The 23,842-nt window shown below is 38.2% G+C and overlaps 1 protein-coding gene and 1 pseudogene across 2 annotated transcripts in view; one reads left to right on the plus strand and one right to left on the minus strand.

Annotated features, from left to right (window-relative positions):
• TMEM245 (transmembrane protein 245) overlaps window positions 1-23,842 on the minus strand; it is a 101,971-nt gene that overhangs the window by 5,248 nt on the left and 72,881 nt on the right. For both annotated transcript variants that reach the window (XM_036903317.2, XM_036903318.2), the window contains 3 exons: window positions 19,489-19,589; window positions 17,950-18,124; window positions 15,444-15,638 (listed from right to left, as the gene is read on the minus strand). In XM_036903317.2, coding sequence (XP_036759212.1) covers window positions 15,444-15,638; window positions 17,950-18,124; window positions 19,489-19,589 — 471 coding nt within the window. The remainder of the gene's footprint in view (window positions 1-15,443; window positions 15,639-17,949; window positions 18,125-19,488; window positions 19,590-23,842) is intronic.
• Window positions 7,114-8,922, plus strand: LOC118921517 (eukaryotic translation initiation factor 3 subunit J-like; annotated as a pseudogene).

The raw sequence follows: 23,842 nt of genomic DNA on the forward strand, positions 1-23,842 counted from the left end.
TCTCATTCTCTGGTAACAAGAACTCCAGTTTTTTGCTGGGTTCACTGGCCCCCATCCAAAAGACTATTTCCCCCGGATGCCCCTGAAACTATGTATGGCCATATGGCTAAGTAATATGTGGGTTAGATAGAGGTGGTCTGCTGCATATCTGAGGTGCCTACATCAGGACTGTAGTAGCTAGCTTGCCTTTGCTACATAATATACAAGCCTGAGATAGGATGACATCACCCAGTCAGATCTGTATCTATGTTGGCAGCCAAATGGCCAGGTCAGAGTTTATGGATGACTTTGAACTCAAGCACTCATTGTAGATGAGAAGGTCTCATACCAAGGCAGCAGGATGCAGGGAGGATGGGCATGGATGTTTGTGGCCCTGGACTGCTTACCTCCGGGCTTCTTTCACCCAAGAGATAAACTTCTAGCTCATTTAAGTCACTGTTATTTTGACATCTGTTGATAATGGGTTTTAGATTTTTGTTTTGGTTATATACCACCAAATCTATCTTAAATGCTACAGACGTGAAGCACACATTTATTACCATCATTTTAGATATGTTACCTTGCTCCTTTACAATAGTATCACCAATTTGGAACACAGAAAAACAGCTGAGCTTTAAAAAATGGTTGCATTTTTCAAAATAATTTTAATGTCTTCAAGTCTTATTATATTAATTTGTAGCACTTCATTATACTATGGTGTATGTTAAATAAAGCCCATTTTATTTTCATACCTATAACCAACTGTTGGTTATTGTAAACAAATTACTCAACTTTTCCCATTAAAAACAAACCTAAAATAGACTATAAGGAAAACATTACAAAACTTCATGGAACAGCTCACAGTTGTTGAAACAAAACACAAAGTTTCATCAGGTAAAAATCATCTAAAAATTCATATTCATAAAGCAAATAATCTGAACTCCAGATGTAATTCCACACTTATGCCACCTCTCATACTCCTTTTGTCTTAGTCCTTTGTCTTCTCAGTTTTCAGGTCATGCAAATATAGAGGAGGTTAGCTAGGCAGAGCAGAGATAAATTAGAGATTAACCCTTTAGCGCAATATCCGAAATACTTCAGTGACAAGACAGGACAGGTAAAATGTTACAGAAGCGAGATTACATTCAGAGATGCTTAGCTGCCTCATGGCCCTTTCACTGGATGGTGCCCTAACCTCTTGTAGCTCTGAAGCATGACACTAACTAGCACTGCTCTACTTCCGAAGGAGCAGCTTTCAGGAACGGGTAAGCTCCTGGCTATGGCTCCTGTGGCTTTGCCAGGGTTTATGTGTGCGTGGCCAAGCCCACTATGCTCAATATTTGCTAATAGGGCAAAGAATTGGAATGAATTTTGTTTCCTTAAGTATTTTTACACTGAGAAGAATCCCTCCAAACGAAGATTTATACATACACACACACACACACACGCATTTTATGTTATCAGTATCTATCTATATGACTATCAAATCAGGGTTTCTCAACAGCAACACTGACTTTCTTTGCATTAGATGCAACATGTTTAACAACATCCATTAGAGGTGTACCAATCAAAATGTCTCTAGACACTGCCAAATGTCCCGAGAGGAGCAAAATCATGTCTTTCCCCCAGAACCATCACTCTAGATATCTATTAATTTGTATTTTTATTTTTCACAGTGTCACCTAAATTTGTGTTTTTACATTTGTGAACAGGCAAAGTTGGCTGCAAGTTGTCTCAGACAATATGAATTCAGGTAGCACTCAGTTCTGGGAAGCACTGGGAAATCTCTAAAACCAATCACCAAAAACTGGCTGATGTTAAAAAGCATTTTCTAACACCCAACAGATTTTTCTAAATTCATCCTCTGACATCTTTTCAAATTTCTAAGATAACTCCAAGTTTGAATCTCTAACTATTCAATTCCTCTAAATTACGAATGAGAATTTCTACCTCAGGGCAAAGATGCATGAAGTAAGATTAAGTCTGTGGTTGGCCTGGTGACTGCTTTCTGTTGACAAGTAAGCTTAGCTGTAACCTTGAAATTCATACCTACTATTTGACTCTGCCTCCAGGCCAAAAAAGCCTTCAAAAGCAGTCAGAAGAAAGAAAACAAACCAAAGCAAGCTGAGAAAACAGTTACTAAGAGCTTTCCAACATTTTATCTTCTCTAGATGTTTAGGGTGGTAAAGGAGGGGTATGGGTGTGTGTAAACCTTACAGAAGTAACATTGATCTTAAACAAACCTCTAATTATCTTCTGGAACACAAACTCTATAATGCAGAGATACAGAAATAATCTCTTTTTGGCATTAACAAGAGGCACAGTGCTGACTAGTCCACAGGACTCATAAAACTGGAACTGTCTAGATTAGGAAGAAACAAATGACGAACACTGCATTGATAATATTTCTAAAAATTGTAAATGTCCTAACTAAATCATCTAAATACAGTGTGCTCTCCCAACCATACAGATTATTATGCTCCTAAGAACTGCAGTGGTAGAATTTCTCATTTAAGAACAAGCAATGCAGAAAGACCACGTGTGTGGCTCAGGGACAGAGGACTGCTGTTAACGTTTTATAATTCCTTTAATACCAATGGGGACTGTGCAGTGTGATCTCTTCATTTTCAATCCCTTGCTGCTTGAAAACATTTTGGAATCTGCATCCTCCAAAGTTTCAATGAGATTTTTAAAAATTCATTTTTATAAATGTTTAAATCTCTTCTGACTTGGCCACTCAAGAGCTGTTGACTCCCTGCCTCCCTGAGATGCAAAATAAATTTTGGACATTTAAAAATAAAAAGCTTTAACTGACTAATTTAACTAACTGATGTCCTATCCTCTTTTATCAGCCTCAAGGATATAGTGCAAAACTCTTTATTTAATCTGCTTTTGTTTCATTCATCTTCGAGTTCATCAGATTTTAAGTAAGCACTTTCTATGTGCAAAACACCATGCTAGGAAGATAAAAAGGGTGGTAAACAAGTTAGACACAGTCTACCTTCAGAATGCATATCAGCTAGTGGGAGAGACAATTAGTTAGACACATATTTATATAATATGCATTAAGTTCCAATAGGAGAAGTGCAAGATGCTATGAAGACACATAGCAGGGACATCTTACCTAGTCTAAAAAGAGTTCCAACAGTGCTTCTCAGGAGAGTACTTTAAGTATAGGGCACGATGCTACAAAGTGGGCAGTACTCTCTGCAGAGGAGAAAATGTGCAAAGATGACACCGACTTTAGGGAATTAAAACAAGTTCAATATGGCTAGAAAATAAAACATATGGCAGGAAGACCTGCAGATGTAGACAGAAAGCAGGCATGAAAAGTCTGATGGGCCAACTTAAAAGTTTCAACTCCCTCTTGAAGGCCAGGAGAAGCCACTGTGAGAATTTTACATAATCAGCAGGGAGCCATGACATTTGTTTCAGAAAAATCAAAGTGGCTGCCCTATGGAGAAGAGATTAGAGGAAAGACTACAAGCTGGGACCGGCAAAGACGATGTTGAAGTAATCCCAGCAGTGGGTCATGCCACTGGGAACACAAGCAATGAACAGATTTGGGAAATTTTTAAGTAACAGAATCAAAGGAAAGGCAGAAGTCAACCGAAGGCAACTTGAATACAGATCCCTTCCCAACTCCAGTTTTCTCTTTTATCCTCTCATTATTCTACATTGGGATAATGAGAACTGTGCAACTGACATTAGGGCTAATAATGTAAAGGTCTGCAGGAGTGGTGATGTTTTTTAGAGAACATCTTTGTAACACATTTTGCAAAGTCAAGTAAAAAAAGAACTTGCTTTATAAAGATGTGTTAAACCTTAACTACTAAATAACTTATTTTATAAGATACTCATTTTTAATTAAACTTTGGATAATAAATTATGAAATATACAACCAGGTTAAAATAATGCTTCTAAAAATAGCAATTAGTTACTAACAACTCTTCCCCTAGAGGAAGATAAAGCTGAGTTCCTAAAGGACCACATTCCTTCGGTCCTGTCATCTTTGGTGCTGTCAAGATGTGACAGAAGGCAAAGGAAAACTTTATAATACAGAGGACAGTATTCCCAGAGTAGCTCATGGGATATGCTCCTATTTCCTCCTTACAGATTCTTCTGAGCTTTAATATTCAGAGATGGCTGCTCAGTTTTTGGTAGAAGTAAAATAAGTATATCAAATCAAATCTGAATATCCTGCTAAAAAACAAGTACTCTAAGATGCATGATTGAAGGAGCATTTCTGCCCTTTCCCCATACCTCCAACAGCCCCAGTATTAATACAGAAAAAAATGAAGTGATTTGTTCTGATTACTGAATTGAGGCCAAAGTAGTTGGGAGCCCTATGCTGTGCTCTGTCCATGACATTCACCCTCATCAAATACTGCATTTACCACTACTAACAATGAAAATCAGAGAAATGGAGTCTGCCCTCCTTCATTTGTCCTTAAATGCACAGTTGGTTATCCATCTGAAGATAGATGGTAGTGAAGAGAAATAGCCTTTTTAGACACCAGTGCCTACATCTGCAATATCACAGGTGGCTATGTCTGCCTCAAGAAATGCAAACATTCGCTTTTACTATTGCACTGTAATAACATAAAAAGTTCCTAAGATAAGCCAACCCCTCTATAGCCTATGCCTCCATACAGATGATTCCCACACAACCTATTCATTCCTACAACTAAAAACTGATCCTGGATTCCAAGTACAAAACACTGTTGACAGGTGCTATAGACAGAGCAGTAACTAAAATTGACATCCCTGCCTGCACCCCTGCCCCACAGTAAGGGCAACCACAGTCAAGTGGGAACAGAAAAGACAAATCACATATATGATAAACCCACAGCTAACATCATACTGAATAGCGAGAGGCTGAAAGCTTTTCCTCTGAGATCGGGAACAAGACAGGGATGCCCACTCTCCCCACTGTTATTCAACGTAGTACTAGAGGTCCTAGCCACAGAAATTAGACAAAACAAAGAAATACAAGGAATCCAGATTGGTAAAGAAGAAGTCAAACTGTCACTATTTGCAGATGACATGATATTATACATAAAAAACCCTAAAGACTCCACTCCAAAACTACTAGAACTAATATGGGAATTCAGCAAAGCCGCAGGATACAAAATTAACACACAGAAATCTGTGGCTCTCCTATACACTAACAATGAACTAATAGAAAGAGAAATCAGGAAAATAATTCCATTCACAATAGCATCAAAAAGAATAAAATACCTAGGAATAAACCTAACCAAGGAAGTGAAAGACCTATACCCTGAAAACTACAAGACACTCTTAAGAGAAATTAAAGAGGACACTAACAAATGGAAACTCATCCCATGCTCCTGGCAAGGAAGAATTAATATCATCAAAATGGCCATCCTGCCCAAAGCAATATACAGATTCTAAGCAATCCCTATCAAATTACCAACAGCACTCTTCAATGAACTGGAACAAATAGTTCAAAAATTCATATGGAACTGCCAAAGACCCTGAATAGCCAAAGCAATCCTGAGAAGGAAGAATAAAGTGGGGGGATCTCACTCCCCAACTTCAAGCTCTACTACAAGCCACAGTAATCAAGACAATTTGGTACTGGCACAAGAACAGAGCCACAGACCAATGGAACAGAATAGAGACTCCAAACATTAACCCAAACATATATGGTCAATTAATATACGATAAAGAAGCGATGGACATACAGTGGGGAAATGACAGTCTCTTCAACAGATGGTGCTGGCAAAACTGGACAGCTACATGTAAGAGAATAAGCCTGGATCACTGTCTAACCCCATACACAAACGTAAATTTGAAATGGATCAAAGACCTGAATGTAAGTCATGAAACCATAAAACTCTTAGAAAAAATCATAGGCAAAAATCTCATGGACATAAACATGAGTGACTTCTTCATGAACATATCTCCCTGGGCAAGGGAAACAAAAGCAAAAATGAACAAGTGGGACTATAGCAAGCTAAAAAGCTTCTGTACGGCAAAGGACACCATCAATAGAACAAAAAGTATCCTACAGTATGGGAGAATATATTCATAAATGACAGATCCGATAAAGGATTGACATCCAAAATATATAAAGAGCTCACACACCTCAATAAACAAAAAGCAAATAATCCAATTAAAAAATGGGCAGAGGAGCTGAACAGACATTTCTCCAAAGAAGAAATCCAGATGGCCAACAGACACATGAAAACATGCTCCACATTGCTTGTCATCAGAGAAATGCAAATTAAAACCACAATGAGATATCACCTCACACCAGTAAGGATCACCATCATCCAAAAGACAAACAACAACAAATGTTGGCGAGGTTGTGGAGAAAGGGGAACCCTCCAACACTGCTGGTGGGAATGTAAATTAGTTCAACCATTGTGGAAAGCAGTATGGAGGTCCCTCAAAATGCTCAAAATAGAAATACCATTTGACCCAGGAATTCCACTTCTAGGAATTTATCCTAAGAATGCAGCACTTCAGTTTGAAAAAGACAGATGCACCCCTATGTTTATCACTGCACTATTTACAATAGCCAAGATATGGAAGCAACCTAAATGTCCATCAGTAGATGAATGGATAAAGAAGATGTGGTACATATACACAATGGAATATTACTCAGCCATAAGAAAAAAACAGATCCTACCATTTGCAACAACATGGATGGAGCTAGAGGGTATTATGCTCAGTGAAATAAGCCAGGTGGAGAAAGACAAGTACCAAACGATTTCACTCCTAAGTGGAGTATAAGAACAAAGGAAAACTGAAGGAACAAAACAGCAGCAGAATCACAGAACCCAAGAATGGACTAACAGTTAGCAAAGGGAAAGGGACTGCAGAGGATGGGTGGGAACGGAGGGATAAGGGCGGGGAAGAAGAAAGAGGGCATTACAATTAGCATGTATAGTGGGCGGGGGGGCACGGGGAGGGCTGTGCAACACAGAGAAGACAAGTAGTGATTTTACAGCATCTTACTACACTGATGGACAGTGACTGTGAAGGGGTATGTGGGGGGAGCTTAGTGAAGGGGGGAGCCTAGTAAGCATAATGTTCTTCATGTAATTGTAGATTAATGATACCAAAAAAAAAAAAAGACAAATCATCAAGTATATAAATAAAAATTGCACTAAAGGAAAGGTATAAGGTGCTATCCATAGAAGCATTAAACCAGCAAGAAGGATGTAACCTAATCTTGGGGGTAGGAAAAGACTTCTCTGATGAACTGACATTTGAGTTAAGATCTGAAGAATGATTAGGAGTTAATTAAGCATGGAAAGATGGGAGGAGGGGGTTGGGGAGAGGCTATCCAGATAGAGAAAGCAGCATGTATGAAGACTCAAAATTTGAATGGACCCTTAGACTTGGTCTGAGGCCCTGACAAAAAAGCCTGATGGCTGCAGCTCAGAGGGCAAGAGGAATGTTTCAGGCACAGATCACATCATACAGGGCCCTGCAAGCCACTTCAAGGATTTTGATCTTCCTCCTAAAACCAATGGGGAGGACATTTTTGGTTAAAGTGTCACAATCTGATATGCCTGCATTTTGAAAAGAACACATCAGCCGCAGCATAGAGAATGAGCAGGAGAACAGTAAGAGCAGAGGTTGGCAGACCAGTTAAAAGACTGAGACAGCACTGGATGGCACTGGAGATAAAAAGATGAGGACAGGGGCAGACCCAGTGCGGAAGGTGGGGGGTGGCAGCCCCACGGGCGAGGGCACCTGGGAAGGCAAGGACGAGGATGTCAAGGAAGCTGGGATGATGATGATGACAAAAAAAAGAGGAAGTATAAGTAAAACCAAAAGTAAAAGTTTCAGAAAAGAAAAAAATAGCAGAGAAGATAAAAGAGAAAGAATGGCAACAGAAGAAAAGGCAAGATGATATTTAAAAGAGGTTAGAAGGAGCTGAAGAACCAGAAGTACTAACACCAGAAGAACAATTAGCAGATAAACTGCGGCTAAAGAATTTACAGGAAGAGTCAAACCTTGAATTAGCAAAAGAAACTTTTGGTGTTAAGAATACAGTTTGTGGAATAGATGCTATGAACCCATCTTCAAGAGATGAACTTCACAGAATTTGGAAAGTTACTAAAAGACAAAACTACACAATATAAAAAGTCATTATATTATGCCAGTTTTTTGGAGGCTTTAGTTCGAGATGTATGTATTTCATTGGAAATTGATGACTTGAAAAAGATTACCAATTCACTGACTGTGCTTTGCAGTGAAAAACAGAAGCAAGAAAAGCAAAGCAAAGCCAAAAATAAGAAGAAAGGTGTGGTTCCCAGAGTGGGTTTAAAGGCCACCATGCAGGACGATCTGGCAGATTATGGTGGTTATGACAGAGGATATGTACAAGACTATGAAGACTTCATGTGACATTTTATCTTCTGGTACCTTCTTTCTGTTGCCCACAATCCCTTCAACATGTAGCACAACTTCCTTTCCTTTCAGTTCTGCCAAATGCTACAATCAGAAGTGCAGTATCTTTTGTGCTGGTTATTTAACCCTTTGACACTTAGGTGCTAATGTGCGAATGAGGGAACTTGGATCCTGCTGCCAAGGGGTTAAAATTGGGAACCTCAGTTGCTACTAAATCTAGCTAAAAAAAACAAACCTAATAATGTTGTCATTGTTGCTGATTCCACAAGAGCAGTCACTAAATTGGAAACAAAGGTTGCAACATGACAAAAAATTTGTGCAGTATTTACTAGCACCATTCAGTAATACAGCCTTAACCATACCTCCTTGACCTACTTCATAACTTGTCAAGAAAAGCATTTTGGGGGCGGAGCCAAGATGGTGGCGAGTAGAGCAGTGGAAATCTCCTCCCAAAACCACATACATTTTTGAAAATACAACAAAGACAACTCTTCCTAAAAGAGAGGCCAGAAGACACAGGACAACATCCAGACCACATCCACACCTGCGAGAACCCAGTGAAGGGGGTAAGATACAAGCCCTGGCCTGGCGGGACCCGAGCGCCCCTCCCCCCAGCTCCGGGCGGGAGGAGAGGAGTCGGAGCGGGGAGGGAGAGGGAGCCCAGGACTGCTAAATAGCCAGCCCCAGCCATCCACACTGGACCGCAGACACAGTGCATGCGTGGGGTCCTGGATACTAGGGAAACAGGACAGTAAGACCACTGAGTGGGTCCCTGCAGCCTGCGCCCCAGGGACAAAGAAAAGCTAGTGCTTTTTGGAAGTCTTAAAGGGACAGGGACCCCACAGCCGGACAGAAGCGTCCTGGGACACTTAGTCTAGCAACAGGAAACTCCGGACACCCTAAACCCCTGGATAGCAGGGCAGCTCAGTGGCCCCTCATGGAGATAAACAGCCTCCCGGCCGTTTCCCCCTCCAACACAGCTCCACCATATCGGAGCAGCAGCCCGAGACAGGCCACGCCCACAGCAACAGCGGAGATAGACACCACAGCGTCTGGGCAAGAATCAGAAGCCCCGTCTGCACGCAGCTGCCCAGCACAAGCCACTAGAGGTCGCTGTTCTCCCAGGAGAGGAAGGCCACAAATCAACAAGAAGGGAAGTTCTTCCAGCCGTCACTCGTGCCAGCTCTGCAAACTATCTATTGCCATGAAAAGGCAAAATTTGAGGCAGACAAAGATCACAGAGACAACACCTGAGGAGACACAGACCTAACCAGTCTTCCTGAAAAAGAATTCAAAATAAAAATCATAAACATGCTGACAGAGATGCAGAGAAATATACAAGAGCTAAGGGATGAAGTCTGGAGGGAGATTACAGAAATGAAACAAACTCTGGAAGGATTCATAAGCAGAATGGATAAGATGCAAGAGGCCATTGATGGAACATAAACCAGAGAACAGGAATGCATAGAAGCTGACATAGAGAGAGACAAAAGGATCTCCAGGAATGAAACAATATTAAGAGAACTGTGTGACCTATCCAAAAGGAACAATATCTGTATTATAGGGGTACCAGAAGAAGAAGAGAGAGAGAAAGGGATAGAAAGTGTCTTTGAAGCAAGCTAAGTTAGGCAGTAAGATACTAAAGAAGCTAACCTTGAACCTTTGGTAACCACGAATCTAAAGCCTGCAATGGCAATAAGTACATATCTTTCAATAGTAACCCTAAATGTAAATGGACTGAATGCACCAATCAAAAGACACAGAGTAACAGAATGGATTAAAAGCAAGACCCATCTATATGCTGCTTACAAGAAACTCACCTCAAACCCAAAGACATGCACAGACTAAAAGTCAAGGGATGGAAAAACATATTTCAGGCAAACAACAGAGAGAAGAAAAGCATTTTGCAGCAAGGGCATGTGGTGTGCACCTAGTATTAAAATTGCTTTGTCTTAAAGTTGAGCGTGAGGATATTAAAAATACACTGTAAAGAAGACTGCTCAGAGTGAAGATAGCGTGGCTGAAAAGCACTAGTTTGATACTTAAAATCAAATGACCAAACCCTCCAACTTTTTAGCTGAAGAAGGTAAACCTCTCCATTATTGCACTACAAGTTGTGGAATCTCTTGAATGCAGCATAGACTGTCTAGTTATATTTATCAGACTGTTCTACTGATGGAGTACTTCAGGTTGGCTAGGGGAAACTCTACCTGTTTTCTTTGTCTCCTTTAAGTATCTGAGAAATAAATCTCCTTTGTTCTCCTAGGCTGCAGTGGAGTAACTTTAACAGGATTTTGGCATTTACTTCCCTTTATAAAATATGTTCAGCAAACTGCACCAGTTACAGTTTGGTAAATTGTTATGTTAACAATTATGACATCTTCACTGTTTTATAAAGCAACTAATTTAATAATAAAAAAAGATGAGGACAGATCTGAGGTAAAAATGACAGGACTTGGTAAAGATCATGAACAAGGAGATGGGACAAAATGAGGATGACTACACACTGGCACAAGTAAGTGTACGATAACATTCCTGAGGTAGGGAACACGAGAATGTTCTCTCTTGTGGAAGGGAAGAGATGGTTAGAGAAGGAAAAGAAAGATCATTAGTTGAAACACCAGCTCACCTGCTTTCTAGCTATGTGACCACAGGCAAATTAACCTGTCTAAGCCTCGACTTCCTCATCTATAAATCATAGAAATCAATAGTTCATTAACTCATATGAAAACACTGGACAGATTACATAAAACAACACATGTAAAGTTTCATCACAGAACTTGTCATATACCAAGACTCAATAAATGCCAGCAGCGGTTGTGTTAATTTCTATTTGAGAGGTCACTTAGACTTCCCACTAAAGAGTGATATACTGGACACACCCTCTCAGAAGTCCATTAGAGTATCAGTAAAACTATTTTTTAGAGGCATAAACTCACCTGAAAAATAGGAGAGCGAGAGACTATAGGGTAAGAGCACAAACTTATAAGATGGAAAGCAGATGGACAACTGCTTTTATGGTATAACCCAGCATACCCTAAAAAGCTGCTCCTAAACCAGTAGTGGAAAGAGCCAGATAACAATCTGATTTGTGCAGCAAAATCCCCCAACTGGTCACAAAACGGTGGTATCAAGGAAGCCTGGAAGTGGTGTTACGGTGGGCTAAGCCCAGAAGAATATGCTCTACTTAAAAACCAGTAAGGTCCCACCGCTCCAAAATCCCCAGCCACCTCCGCCTGGCCAAGCAACTGACATGACAGTTGGCAAAAAATTAGACTTTATCCCCCAGAGAAGGTAAACAAAAGGTCTCTGGTCCTAGGGGACAGCAGGCAGAGAGGAGGGTAGACAGTATATACTGACACTGGGAAATTACAAAAATGTTTACATCTTGAACACTGTCTACTCCCTTTTCCCCCATGGCTCCCAGCATTCTGGGAGGCCACCAACCTCTAAGGCAGACGGAAAGATCTTCTCTGAGGAATTTACCAGCCCAAAAGGGGAACCAAAAAACACTGACATCAAGGGATGCATAAAACAATGACCTTGCCAGATTATATAATGGAAATACACATAATAACCCACCCACAGTGCCTGAGTGTCTCACTCTTAATATGAACCCATAGCCAAAAATATATGAGATCTGGCATCATGATTATGTTGTGTTAATGTGGCAAAGGTGCAGGGATTTTGCAGATGTAATTAAGGCCCTTAATCAGTTGACATTAACTCAAAGGAGTGTATGCTTGGCAGATCAGGCCTAATCAGTTGAGCCCTTTACAAAAGGGTGTTAGTGGTTGGAGACAGAAGTCAGAAAAGACACTCCTGCTGGCCTTGAAGCAGCAAAAAGCCATGTTAAGAACTGTCTAGGGGGAGAGACAGCCTTTAGGAGATGCAAGCCTTAGTTCTACAACTGTAAGAAAATGAATTCTGCCAACAATATGATACAAGCTTGGAAGAAAAACCCAACCTGCAGAGAAAACCTCAGCCCCAAATGACACCTTGACCACAACCCTGTCAGACCCTAAGCGGAAGACCCAGCTAAACTGTGCCTGGGTTCCTAACCCATGGAAACTTTAATATATTAATGTATGTTGTTTTAAGTCACTAAGTTAGTGGTAACTTGTTATGCATCATAGAAAACCAATACATATCTCTATGCTAAAAAAGGTAAATTTTATTAAGTAATACTTCAATAAACCAGACTGAAAAATCATGGTATCAGAAATGGAAACCTCTATGGATCAAGTTGAAGAAATAGCCCAGCAAATGGAGGCAAAAGACAGAGAAATGGAAAAACAGTAGAGAAAAGATAAGAAAAGGAGATGAAAGGGTCAGCATCAGAATAAAAGAAGTTTCTAAAAGAGCAAGAAGAAAATTATTAATGAAATAATTCAAGAAAAATTCCAGAACTATAGAATGTAAGTTTCCAGTTTTAAAGGTCATATGAAGTGTCAATCACAACAAAAAAGCAAAGCAAAGAAGACACAATAGGTTTCAAACAGTTAAATTACAAAGAACTGGGAACCAGGATGGCTTCAGACTTTTAACCACCACCATGAAACACAATGAAGATATAAAGTCTGAACAGAAAAAAATTTCAAACAGAATTCTCTACTTAGGCAAGAAATAAAATACGACTTTAGCAAAGACTTTTCAGATGTGCCTCATCCCCCCAAATTTAATTCCCATGTATTTATTCTTTCCCAAAACTCTACAGGTGGATGTGTCCCAACAAAAAGAGGGGAAAAAATCGAGAAGGAAAACTATTTGGGAAATAAGGACCCTAACCCAGGGAGATGTGGGAGAATGGCAGCTGTACAGAATCTGGCAAAAGAATAGCACATACAGGAGCAGATCAGAAGAGCTCAGGGCAACTTCAGAAGATGAACACCCCATACCACCTAACTCACAACATTCTACTGTCAGAAGGGGATGAGAGGGAAAGAGGTCATTTGCCTCTATTAGAATTTGTATTAGTTTCTTTGGTTTCACCTTAAAAATGAACTTTTGCTTTACTAACTTGGAAGCCTTAAAAGTTTTTTCTAAAATAACAGCAAAATATTGATCAATTTACTTTTTGTTTCTTGTCTGGACACCTAAGAAGTTAAGTAGGGTATCTAGTTAGCAAGTGTTCTCTGTTGGCTTTCAAGTAACTCTCCACTGGCTTCTCAGGTACTCATGTACCTGCCTGTAAGAGGTAAAGGCAGAAAAGGATATCACAGTGTCACCACCTTCAAAATGGTGAAGCCTTTGTTAAAACCACCTAAGTATCTCTCCTTTTTTTTTGTTTTAAGTAGACTGATTTTTCCCAGCCATCAAGTGCTTTGCTTTAGATAAAATGGCTCTCTAACCAACTAAGTCTAACTCAGAACTTCACCCTATTGTTTTGAGTTAAGGGGCCATGTCTTTCTTCACAGAGTGTAACACTTAAAATAAGCAGGAACCATGGTTCTAAAAGACTTTAAATAAAAATATAAAGTAGTTTAATTAAATACATTTTCAGAATCAACTTGTTAATGACTACTCAATTATACTGGTAGATTCAATAGCAGGAAAAACTTGTTTTCCAATTGATAATAATAAAGATAATGTAGTATAGTTTCTAGAAAGGGGAAATACTTTATTCTGAGACTTCTTACCTTTTTGCTGCTAAAAGTCCTTCTACTTTTCTGGTGTTAAAATATAATTTCTGGTACAACCACACAGAAAAACTGTTTTACAAGTTAAATCAGTTATATATGCCCACCCATTCCACTTCTTGGTAGATACTCAACTGAAATTAAGTACACATGTCCACCATAAGACATGTACAAGAAAGGTCACAGCAGCTTGACTTATAAGAGTCAGAAACTAGGAACTACTCAAATTCATCAATACTACAATGAAAAAATTGGGGTATATTCATACACTGAAATATTATACAGCAATGTATATGTAGATCTCACAAATACCTTTTTGAGCAAAAGAGGTCCAACTAGAGAATGCTTACTATATGATGCCTTTTATATTAAGTTAAAAAATTAGCAAAACTAACCTAAAGTGACAGAGGTCAGATAATTAGAGCAGATTGAGAGGGAGTATGGAGAAGCCTTCTAAGTAATGGAAATATTCTATATCTTAAATGGGTAATACTTACATGGGTGTTAGGTATATGAAATCATCAGCTAGTTGTACATTTAAGATGTGTATTTCACCACATGTAAGACATATGAATAAAACTTATTTAAAGTTTAAGAATTATGACATAATTAGGAAAAAATTTTTAATTATTTATTTTATTAAATGTTGGTGATAACAGATGACAGCAATAATGATTTCAATGTCTATACTTGCAAAATAACAAGGAATAACTAACTCTGTTCTGTTGCACTCAAAAATTTTTTACCATTTTTTTATTTTGAGAAAGTATGACCCTACAGAAAAACCAAAAGACTAGTACAATTAACAATCACATGTCCTGTATCTAGGTTCACCAACTGTTAACATTTTGCTGCACACACTTTCTCCTCTCAGTTTCTAGCTAAAATATTTGAAACAAATTGCAGACATAGTGACATCTCACCCCTAAGTATTTTGCTACATACCCAAAACATAATTATCATACCTAAAAAATTTAACATTGATATAATCATATTATTTAATATATGGTCCATACTCAAACCTCTCTAACTGTTCCACAAATGTTCTTCATAGATTTTTCCTGTCCCTAATCCAGGTTCCTATCATAGACTCATGCACTGCATTAGGTTGTTTTACTTTTTTAGACTCCTATGATCTACCATACCACACCCTAAAATGGTCTTTAATATTTTTTATTTTTGGTCTTTAATATTTTTTTTGGTCTTTCATGACTAACAATTCTGACCCAATTTAGTTTTTAAATTTCCCTGGTATCTGAAACCTGAAAGTCTACAAACAAATTATGTCTATTTATTTAGTGTCTTCTACTATCTTCAGCAGAGCATGGGTACTGAAATATTTGTATCCTGACAGACTACTGAGGTAAAAAAAATACAGACAGACAGGGTAGTTCAATTTCACACACAGTTCATGATCATCCTGCTTTAACTCACCGCTGAGTCTGAACAGGCCACGGGGTCTGGCTTGGCGTGGGCACTGAATTCGTGGGACTCACCAGCATGGCACTATAGATATTGGAAGCAACCACAAGTATGCAGAGAAGTATGGGCCCAATGATTGCTCCTTCTAGGCCCAAGTAGTATGCTCCACCAGCCACTGCCAAGCCCGTCAGGTAAGGATGGCCACCACTGGAACAGAGCACACAGATTAGCTCATGACTTTTAACAAACATAAACCTTACAGTAAATCCGAAACACATCCTCTAACATAGTGTTCACCTTTAATATACCAGGCCTTTGACTGAAATTACCAGCTTTCTTTAGATTACCTCAATACAGATAACTGAACATTGATTATAATAATACTGAGATGCAGGAATTTTATTGCCTGTGTAACATGTGTAACATCTGCCTTTTTATAGATCTAACAACTAACAGAGTGAAGTCAGATTGCTAACAGGTCTCTTTCAACCATCACAGGGCTACCTGAAGTAGGTTAATGTTGGCTTAGGACTGGTTACACAAGCCACCTAAGTTTACCTCCATTAATAATAATTAACTGGACACAATTTAGCATATAATTCAATTAATTATGCTTTTCATAAGACAACAGCAATACAACAGCAATCCTGTTACTTATAGGTTGGACTTCTGAAAACCTCCTAAAATACAGTTTTTAACATGGGTAATGATGAAAGGCCTTGTCAGGAAAGTATTTGTCACAAAGCCCAAGATTTTTATTTCATAGGAGAGTTCATAATTGCCCTCCAGCTTATCACAGTATCATTACATTAACTGGAATAAAATAGATAGATTATTTGAGCACAGCACACTGATAATCACTGACAAACGATCACTGACATAAGAGGGACTTGGAAATAAGGCACGTTCTGTTTGTTTCTAATTCTTAAGCACACATGACTGAAACAATTTTTGGGGAAGCAAATACCTAAACACCTTGGATGGATGTTCTCTATTTTATTAATAGTCAATAATATTTAAACTGAGTCAGTCTTCAGGAACCAAACACATTATATTCATAATTTATTTGCTTTTCTTATTCCAAAAATGTATTTGGGAAGTATTCTATGTATGCTATGTAAGTAAGCTTTCTTCCTAAACAATACATTTAAGGAAATTTCCTATCAAAAATGCTTAAAGCTTCAAAAAAGTGTGGGAGTGTTTTTAAAAAAGCTTAACTCATTAAAAACAAACAACTTACACAAAATCTTTCATTTCCTAATGATGCTGGTTAAATAGGGTATTAAGATAAAATCCTATATAAATCTTGAATTCAAGCTAGAAAACTTAATACAAAATTATAGCAAAGTTAAGTGAAATGGAAACAATTATAAATCATCTAAATACTCTTTCTTTTTAAATTTCAACTGTTAAAACATTAGTTGACCATACTCTGACCATATTCCTTTTAATTCTCCCAAGTTTCAGGCATAAAAGTTCCCCTCAGGCTTGCTCACAGTTGCTTTTTTTGCTTTCAAACTTTGGGGCTTCAGAGTCATTCTATATCATTTGTTTTCTACTTTAACTTACAAGGGAGAAAACAAGGTGGCATACAATTTATCTCTACATAACTTCAAATTAACTAACAGGTACTCTTTTTATAAACTTAGCTCTCATCTACCTTTTTTGTATGGTGAGTTTGATTTGTATTAAGATAGTTTCAGTAGGCCATATTCTGTTTGAGCAGATGATCAAAACTAAACATTTAGTCACATCCTAGAGTCTAGTAACCAGTGTGAATATGGATGTGTGACTAAATGAGAATTGGCTTGATTTACTTAATGTAATTTCTAAAAGAGATACTAAAACCCATAAAAATAAACAAGTATTTATTTATTATATTATATGGCCAAAGTTTGGCTTCTACCTTAAATTTAACCTATATTCATCATAGAACCATACTATAATACCTTAAGTAAGAGAGTTCTGATTATCAGACATTAATTTGATGAGATTTAGTTTTATGTGGAAATATCAGACATACAACCTGATACTGTCTTTCTCCAAAAGCAAAGAAGTTCTAAAAATAACCACTAACTTGTTACTATACTTAAAATATTTTACATAGATCTGGTACTATTTCTTTCTTAAATATCAGTAAATCAGAAGATTATGCACAATTTGGTTTAAGTCATATGTTGTAAACAATATTTATATAGTAATAAAACAGTAATATTTGCAAACAGCATTAATTTATTTATAATAAATATTTATATATATAGTTTACTGTATTAGATTTACTATATTTATAGTAAATAATATTTATATAGTAATAAACAGTAATACTTGTAAACAGTATTTATTATATTAAACTTTACCTGTATCAGTGGGAACCCAAAAGACAAATTCACCAAGAAACCTTACCACCTTTCCTTTCTTCCATCTTCAAAAGAAAAATACCCAAGCCCTCATTAAGAAGGCCACCTAAATCACTGAATATGATTCACCAGCAACTTCAGAAGTTCTGGGGGAGACTTACCCTGATATATCAGAATAGATGGCAGTATCTACAAAGTATGTTGGCAAGAGATGGAAAATCAACAGTAAGATGGCTTTGCATCCTAAGCCCTGGGTAAGCCACAGGTCTAGAACTGCAGGTACTGCTGCCCAGTACGTCCCCAGGAAGGGCACTGCACCAAGAATTGCTGCTAACGCTGGGTGAAGATTAAAAGATGAAAAGCAACTTAACATCCTCAAAATGGCAGAACCTAATTAGGCATAAGCTCCTCCTACTTAAAAATTTCCATCAAAACAACTTAAACAAATACAAACTCAAATGTTAAGTGAATGATATGCACCATTTAACTGAATTTGCTAGTTAAGGTCTAATATCTTAAAACCTGACTTATTTCTTAAGTGTGTGTCTACTTCATATATTTGTTCTTAAGCAACAAAATTTTAGTGTTCCAGTTGTTATCCTCAATCAGTGGTTAGTAAATATACAGTCCTATAATGTCACTGTAGAGCATTGGTTAAAATTTGTACTGAGTTCAAAATTAAATCAGAAATTAAGTTTCTAAACCTCAGATATGAATGTACTGTTCTTTACATTGCTTCTTTCCAATAAAATAATGAAATGTGTAAGAGCCTTGCTAGTTGAAGGACCTTACTCAAAGCTCACCCCCTTCCAGAGCACTATGTCCACTCTTTCGCCATCTGGCTCCCACTCCAGAGTAGGAGTCAAGTAGATGTGGATTCTAGTTCTGGTCCTACCATTAACCAGGTATGTGACCTTGGAAAACTTTGGTTTCTCACCTATACACAAGGAATACTACCTACCCTACCTGCCTCACAGGATATTATGAAACAACCTGCACATGCTCTTGGGCTGCTTGCATGTCAGGGCATGGCTTAGTGGGCTCTGAAGCAGAAAAAGAACATGAATGACCTTGGGAATGTAAAGAAAGGGGGCATGCACAAAAGGGGAAAAGTGGTGGTAGAGGTAAACATGGAAGGCAGATATAGTCAGGAAGACAAGCAGCCACAGAAGAAGAAAAAGTGTAAGGAGAGGAGCAGAGACAATGTTGAAGAAAAAGTAAAAGATGGTCATTAAACCATCTTGGTACTCAAGAAGGAATCGTTATGGAATTAGGGCATTATCAGAACAGAAATTAAGAGGTATGGAGACAGCGTATATGCCCTCAGAAGCATTTATATTGCCCCCGGGACAGTATCCCTCATGGGACAAAGCTATTTGGCCATGTCATTGCTCCCTTCCAATCAGGTCAATTCGAACATTTTCTGAGTGCCAATTTTGTGCTAGGTGTTGTGCTAAGTGTTAGGACAGTCATTCATTTAACAGATGCTTATGCAGTGCTTTCTAAGAGTTGGGTATTGTTCTAGCTACTAGGTTACAGCATTAAGTAAACATTACAAATCATATTCTTGCTCCTAATCTGAGTTATATTAGACCACAAAATTTAGTACTTTAAACTTGAAGAATATATTTCCAATGTATATAAAATGGCTTAACTTTCCTTAAATAGAGGACAATGGAAATTATGATACAATTACTTACCTGATGGTATGAAGACGATATTGATGCCAAATATAGTGTGAGTCAGCCAGGTGTACAATCCATAGAAGCCAGCCATTTTGAGGGAAGCATCAAACACCCCTCTACAAGGCCCAAATATAAAAGGGAATGTAAATAAATAGTATCATATTGTGAGTCACAAAATCAGTATCTCTAGGCTTCTGGCTACTTGATTCCAAATCTGATAATAGCTTCAATTTTAACAACAGACCGAGAATGCTGTTTTCATTTCATTTCAGAGAAAACAGAGACCTCATTTCAAAACCCTGAAATATGTTTACTAAATTTCTCTCTGATGAAAGGTAACTGAAATAAAACATCTTAAAATATTCTAGTCACTGAAATAATTCACCAATTTTTCATTTCTAAAGCAGATCTTTCACCCTCAAAATAAATGGAAAGAAATTAACTGTGAATATCTTCTTTCTGAGGATACAGTTAAACTCCAAGAAATCCAGGCTATGGCCAGCCCTCCCCTTTGGGAAAACCAAGTGAAAGACAATATAACTTGTACTTCATCAGTTTCTCCTCTCCTGTTAACAAAAATTTCCCACATTTCTTCAACTATGCTACCAATCCTAAAGTAACTTGTACGAATGCTGTCAAAGAATGCAGGCCTTTGGGAGAGGATTTATGAAAAGATCTGACTGACTCCTAAGGAAACTCAGAGGAAAATGTAAGAGGGGTAAATGCAGACACACATATTTAGTGATTCACAGGAATGCAGTACATGGAAATCTGCACCCTCCTGTCCCTCAGTTTTGCTTTTCAGTTGGAAGAGTAAGGGGGTACTACGTAAGGAGGAGAAAGAAGGAACCATTCAGAGAGAACACAGAGGCAGCAAACCCAAGGTACCACAAAATTACAAAACCCAGGATTCTGTGGGGCACAGGAGAAGCACCTCACATACTCACAAGGAAAGGAAAAGCTGTCTGTAATTGAAAAAGCAGACACTGGCAGCAAAGATGCCACAAAAGGAAACACCCAGCTTTCCAAAAGCACCCCAAGAGGTGTACCATAAGAGCAAAGCCAAGCTCTGGAACCTAGTGACCCAGGCATTCAATAGGGTTCCGAGATGTGGATTTAGTGACAGAGTGGCTCCCCAAACTGGGAAACCTTCTTTGGCATCCTGACCAGCAGCTTTCACTCAACTATGTCTTATGGGTACCATGTTGACCTCTGAAAATAAGGACCCTGGTTAAAGCACAAACAAAAAGTCTGACAGGAAGGGAGACAGCTCACAGGAAACAGAAAAGACCTGAACAGTAACTGAATAGAGGAGATGGAGGAAAAAGAAAACAGAGTTTCAGGTTTTAAACCTGAGGGGGAAAAGATGGCAGTGTCTCAAAGACATGGAAAAGCCAAGGATGTGAGAGCACACGGAAGTAAAGGGAACACATTTAGTTTGGCAATGGTAAGAAATAGGAACAATGAAAATACCCTGGAGGTAGCTGGAAATAAGAACAAGGCTTAAGAGAGAACTGGGGGCAAAAGATTTGAGATGCACTAGAATAGACTATTCTTAGGAAAGGATAAGATATCTCAAAAGGCAAAGGTTCTCATAAGGGACCTTAAGACAATGATATGCCAGCCAAAGAGAATGAAATCATTTCTGTAATGGGAAGAATATCACTGGAGTGTAGTATATTCCCAGAGACCAAGGGAGAAGGAGATTTTGAGGAGGAATGATAAGGTCAAATACCCCAGGGAGACTAATACAAATAAAGCCTAAGAAAAAATGAGAATTTGACTAGAACTGGGGAAATCAGTGAGAAAAGATATGGACATGGTGCTTTCATTAACCTTGTTATCCCATAATTTTTAAGTTATAACAGAGTGACCCGTCTGGGTGGTAAGTAGGTAAAGCTCAATCCAAAAATGACCACTTGTAGGAAACACACACTGTCTTCTTTCTTCTACCGCTGGGAATATTAATTATTTGTAATGTACCTTCTCACTAAAGTAACTTTAAGGTATAACTTCGTGGACCTTAAGTGCATTACATACTGTTTGCAGTTACCAAACACTTTCACGGAACCCAGCGAGTGATGAAAAGGTAATATATTACCTTCTACCTTATGATCTGGTACATAAGTTTTACAAAACAGCAGAGAAAAATCATCTAACAGCTTACTAAGAGACAGAATTTTTTAACTACCTTAAATTCCTACACATTAGTTCTCTTTTTGTATTAGCTTTATTGAACTATAACTTACAAACAATAAAACTCACCTGTAAGTGTGTAATTCAGCTAAGTTTTGACAAATGCATACAGTTAGTTGTATAGCCACCCCTATAATCAAGATATAGAACATTTCCATCACCCCAAGAAGTTCCCTCATGCCCTATTACAGTCTGTGCCTCCCTGAATCCTGGTCTCTGACAACCACGGGATATGCTTTCTGTCAGTATGGTTCTGTGTTTTCTAGAATTTAATATGAACAGAATCACATGTAACTACACATATAGCTTCTTAAAAACTATAGTAAAATATACATGAAGTTATACATGAATATAAAACACGAAATTTATCATTTAGCCCTTTGAAGTATACAGTTCAATTGTGCCAAGTAAATTCATACATTATTATGTGACTGCTTTCTTTCACCTCCTCCTCATACAATATTTTAGAGATTCATCCATCTTGTTGAGTCTATCAGTAGTTTGTTCCTTTTTAATTGCTGAGTTCTGATTATATGGATAATTTATCCATTCACCAGCTGATGGGCTTTGGGCTATTCCCAGGTAAGAGTTATTGTGAACAAATGTTGCTATGAACATTTGAGCCCAGTCTGTGTGGATATATGCTTGCATTGCTCTTCAGTAAATACCTAGGATACCTGAGTTATATATCTTGTAACTTTATGAGAAATACTAGCAATTGCTTTGATCTCTCAGTTCAGAGCAAATCGACAGTCCATGGACAATCAGTGCACAATAACTGCCTGCTATATCACATAACTCCTCAAGGTATGAGGCTAAACTTCCTACTTAACACTATTATATGAGTGGACACTGGCAGGAAGAGCAATTCACTCATAAAAAACAAAATGACATGCACCTGAAGCCCCTAGTAACGACCCAGTGCACACTAAGTGCCCAATAAACAGTGGCTATTACTGGAGGTACTGTAGTTACCATATATCTTAAGGTCATATACTTGATCAGTGCTCAGAAAGTTCTGAGGATGAGTAAGACTCTAGAAGTTCGTACCTCAAGAACACTTCCAGTGTATCTGAATTGAGAAGGCAAGGTAATTGACACTAACAATTGCTAAGTACTCATGTGGTAGTCTAAATAATAGCCCCACAACAATGTCAACATCCTAATGTCCAGAACCTGTGAAAATGTTACCTTACATGGCAAACAGGACTTTGCACGTGATTAAATTAAGAATCTTGAGATAGGGCAATTATCCTGATTACTAGGTAGATCCAATGTAATCAGAAAAGTCCTTATAAGAGAGTGGTGATGGCACATAATGTACGGGGGTCACCGGGAAGGCAGTATAGCACAGAGATAATAAGTAGTGACTCTATAGCATCTTACTACGCTGATGAACAGTGACTACAATGGGGTGTAGGGGAGGACTCGATAATATGGGTGAATGTAGTAACCACAATGTTGCTCATGTGAAACCTTCATTGTATATCAATGATACCTTAATAAAAAAAAAAGTAGCGATAGCTGCACAAATTGTGAGTATAGTAAAACCACTGGATTACACACTTTAAAATGGTCAAATGGTAAATTTTATGTGTATGAATTTTATCTTAAAAAAAATTTTTTTTTTTAAACAGGAAGGTAGAGGAGTCAAATTTAGGGAAGGAGACATGAGGACAGCAGGTGAGGTCAGAAAGAGAGATATTTGAAGATGGAGGAAGAGGCCTTGAGCCAAGGGATGAGTGAGGGGCAGCTGCTAGAAGCTAGGAACAGCAAGGAACCAGATTCTCCCCTCAAGCTTCCAGAAAGAACACAGCCATAGTAACAGCTTGACTGCAGGACTTCTGACCTCTAGAACTATTTGATAATAAAACCTATGTCATTTAAGCCACTAAGTTTATGGCAATTTGTTACAGCACCAATTGAAACTAACACAACCCACAATGTGCCAATCACCATGTTAGTGCTTTGCACGTGTTATTCCATTGATACACTCACTGCTGGGTCCCCTAATCCATGCAGAAAAGTGACTCCTGGCCAAAAATCAGATAAATCTACTAACTGGGAGTACAGTATGCACTTTTCTTTAAAAAAGAAGAAAAAGCAAAAAAGTGGTTCAAAAGGAGGGCCGAGGTGATAGGGTAATTTGATAATAGCTAGCTGACCATTTCCA

This window comes from Manis pentadactyla, chromosome 3 (assembly GCF_030020395.1).
Source record: "Manis pentadactyla isolate mManPen7 chromosome 3, mManPen7.hap1, whole genome shotgun sequence".
NCBI classification, from domain to species: domain Eukaryota; kingdom Metazoa; phylum Chordata; class Mammalia; order Pholidota; family Manidae; genus Manis; species Manis pentadactyla.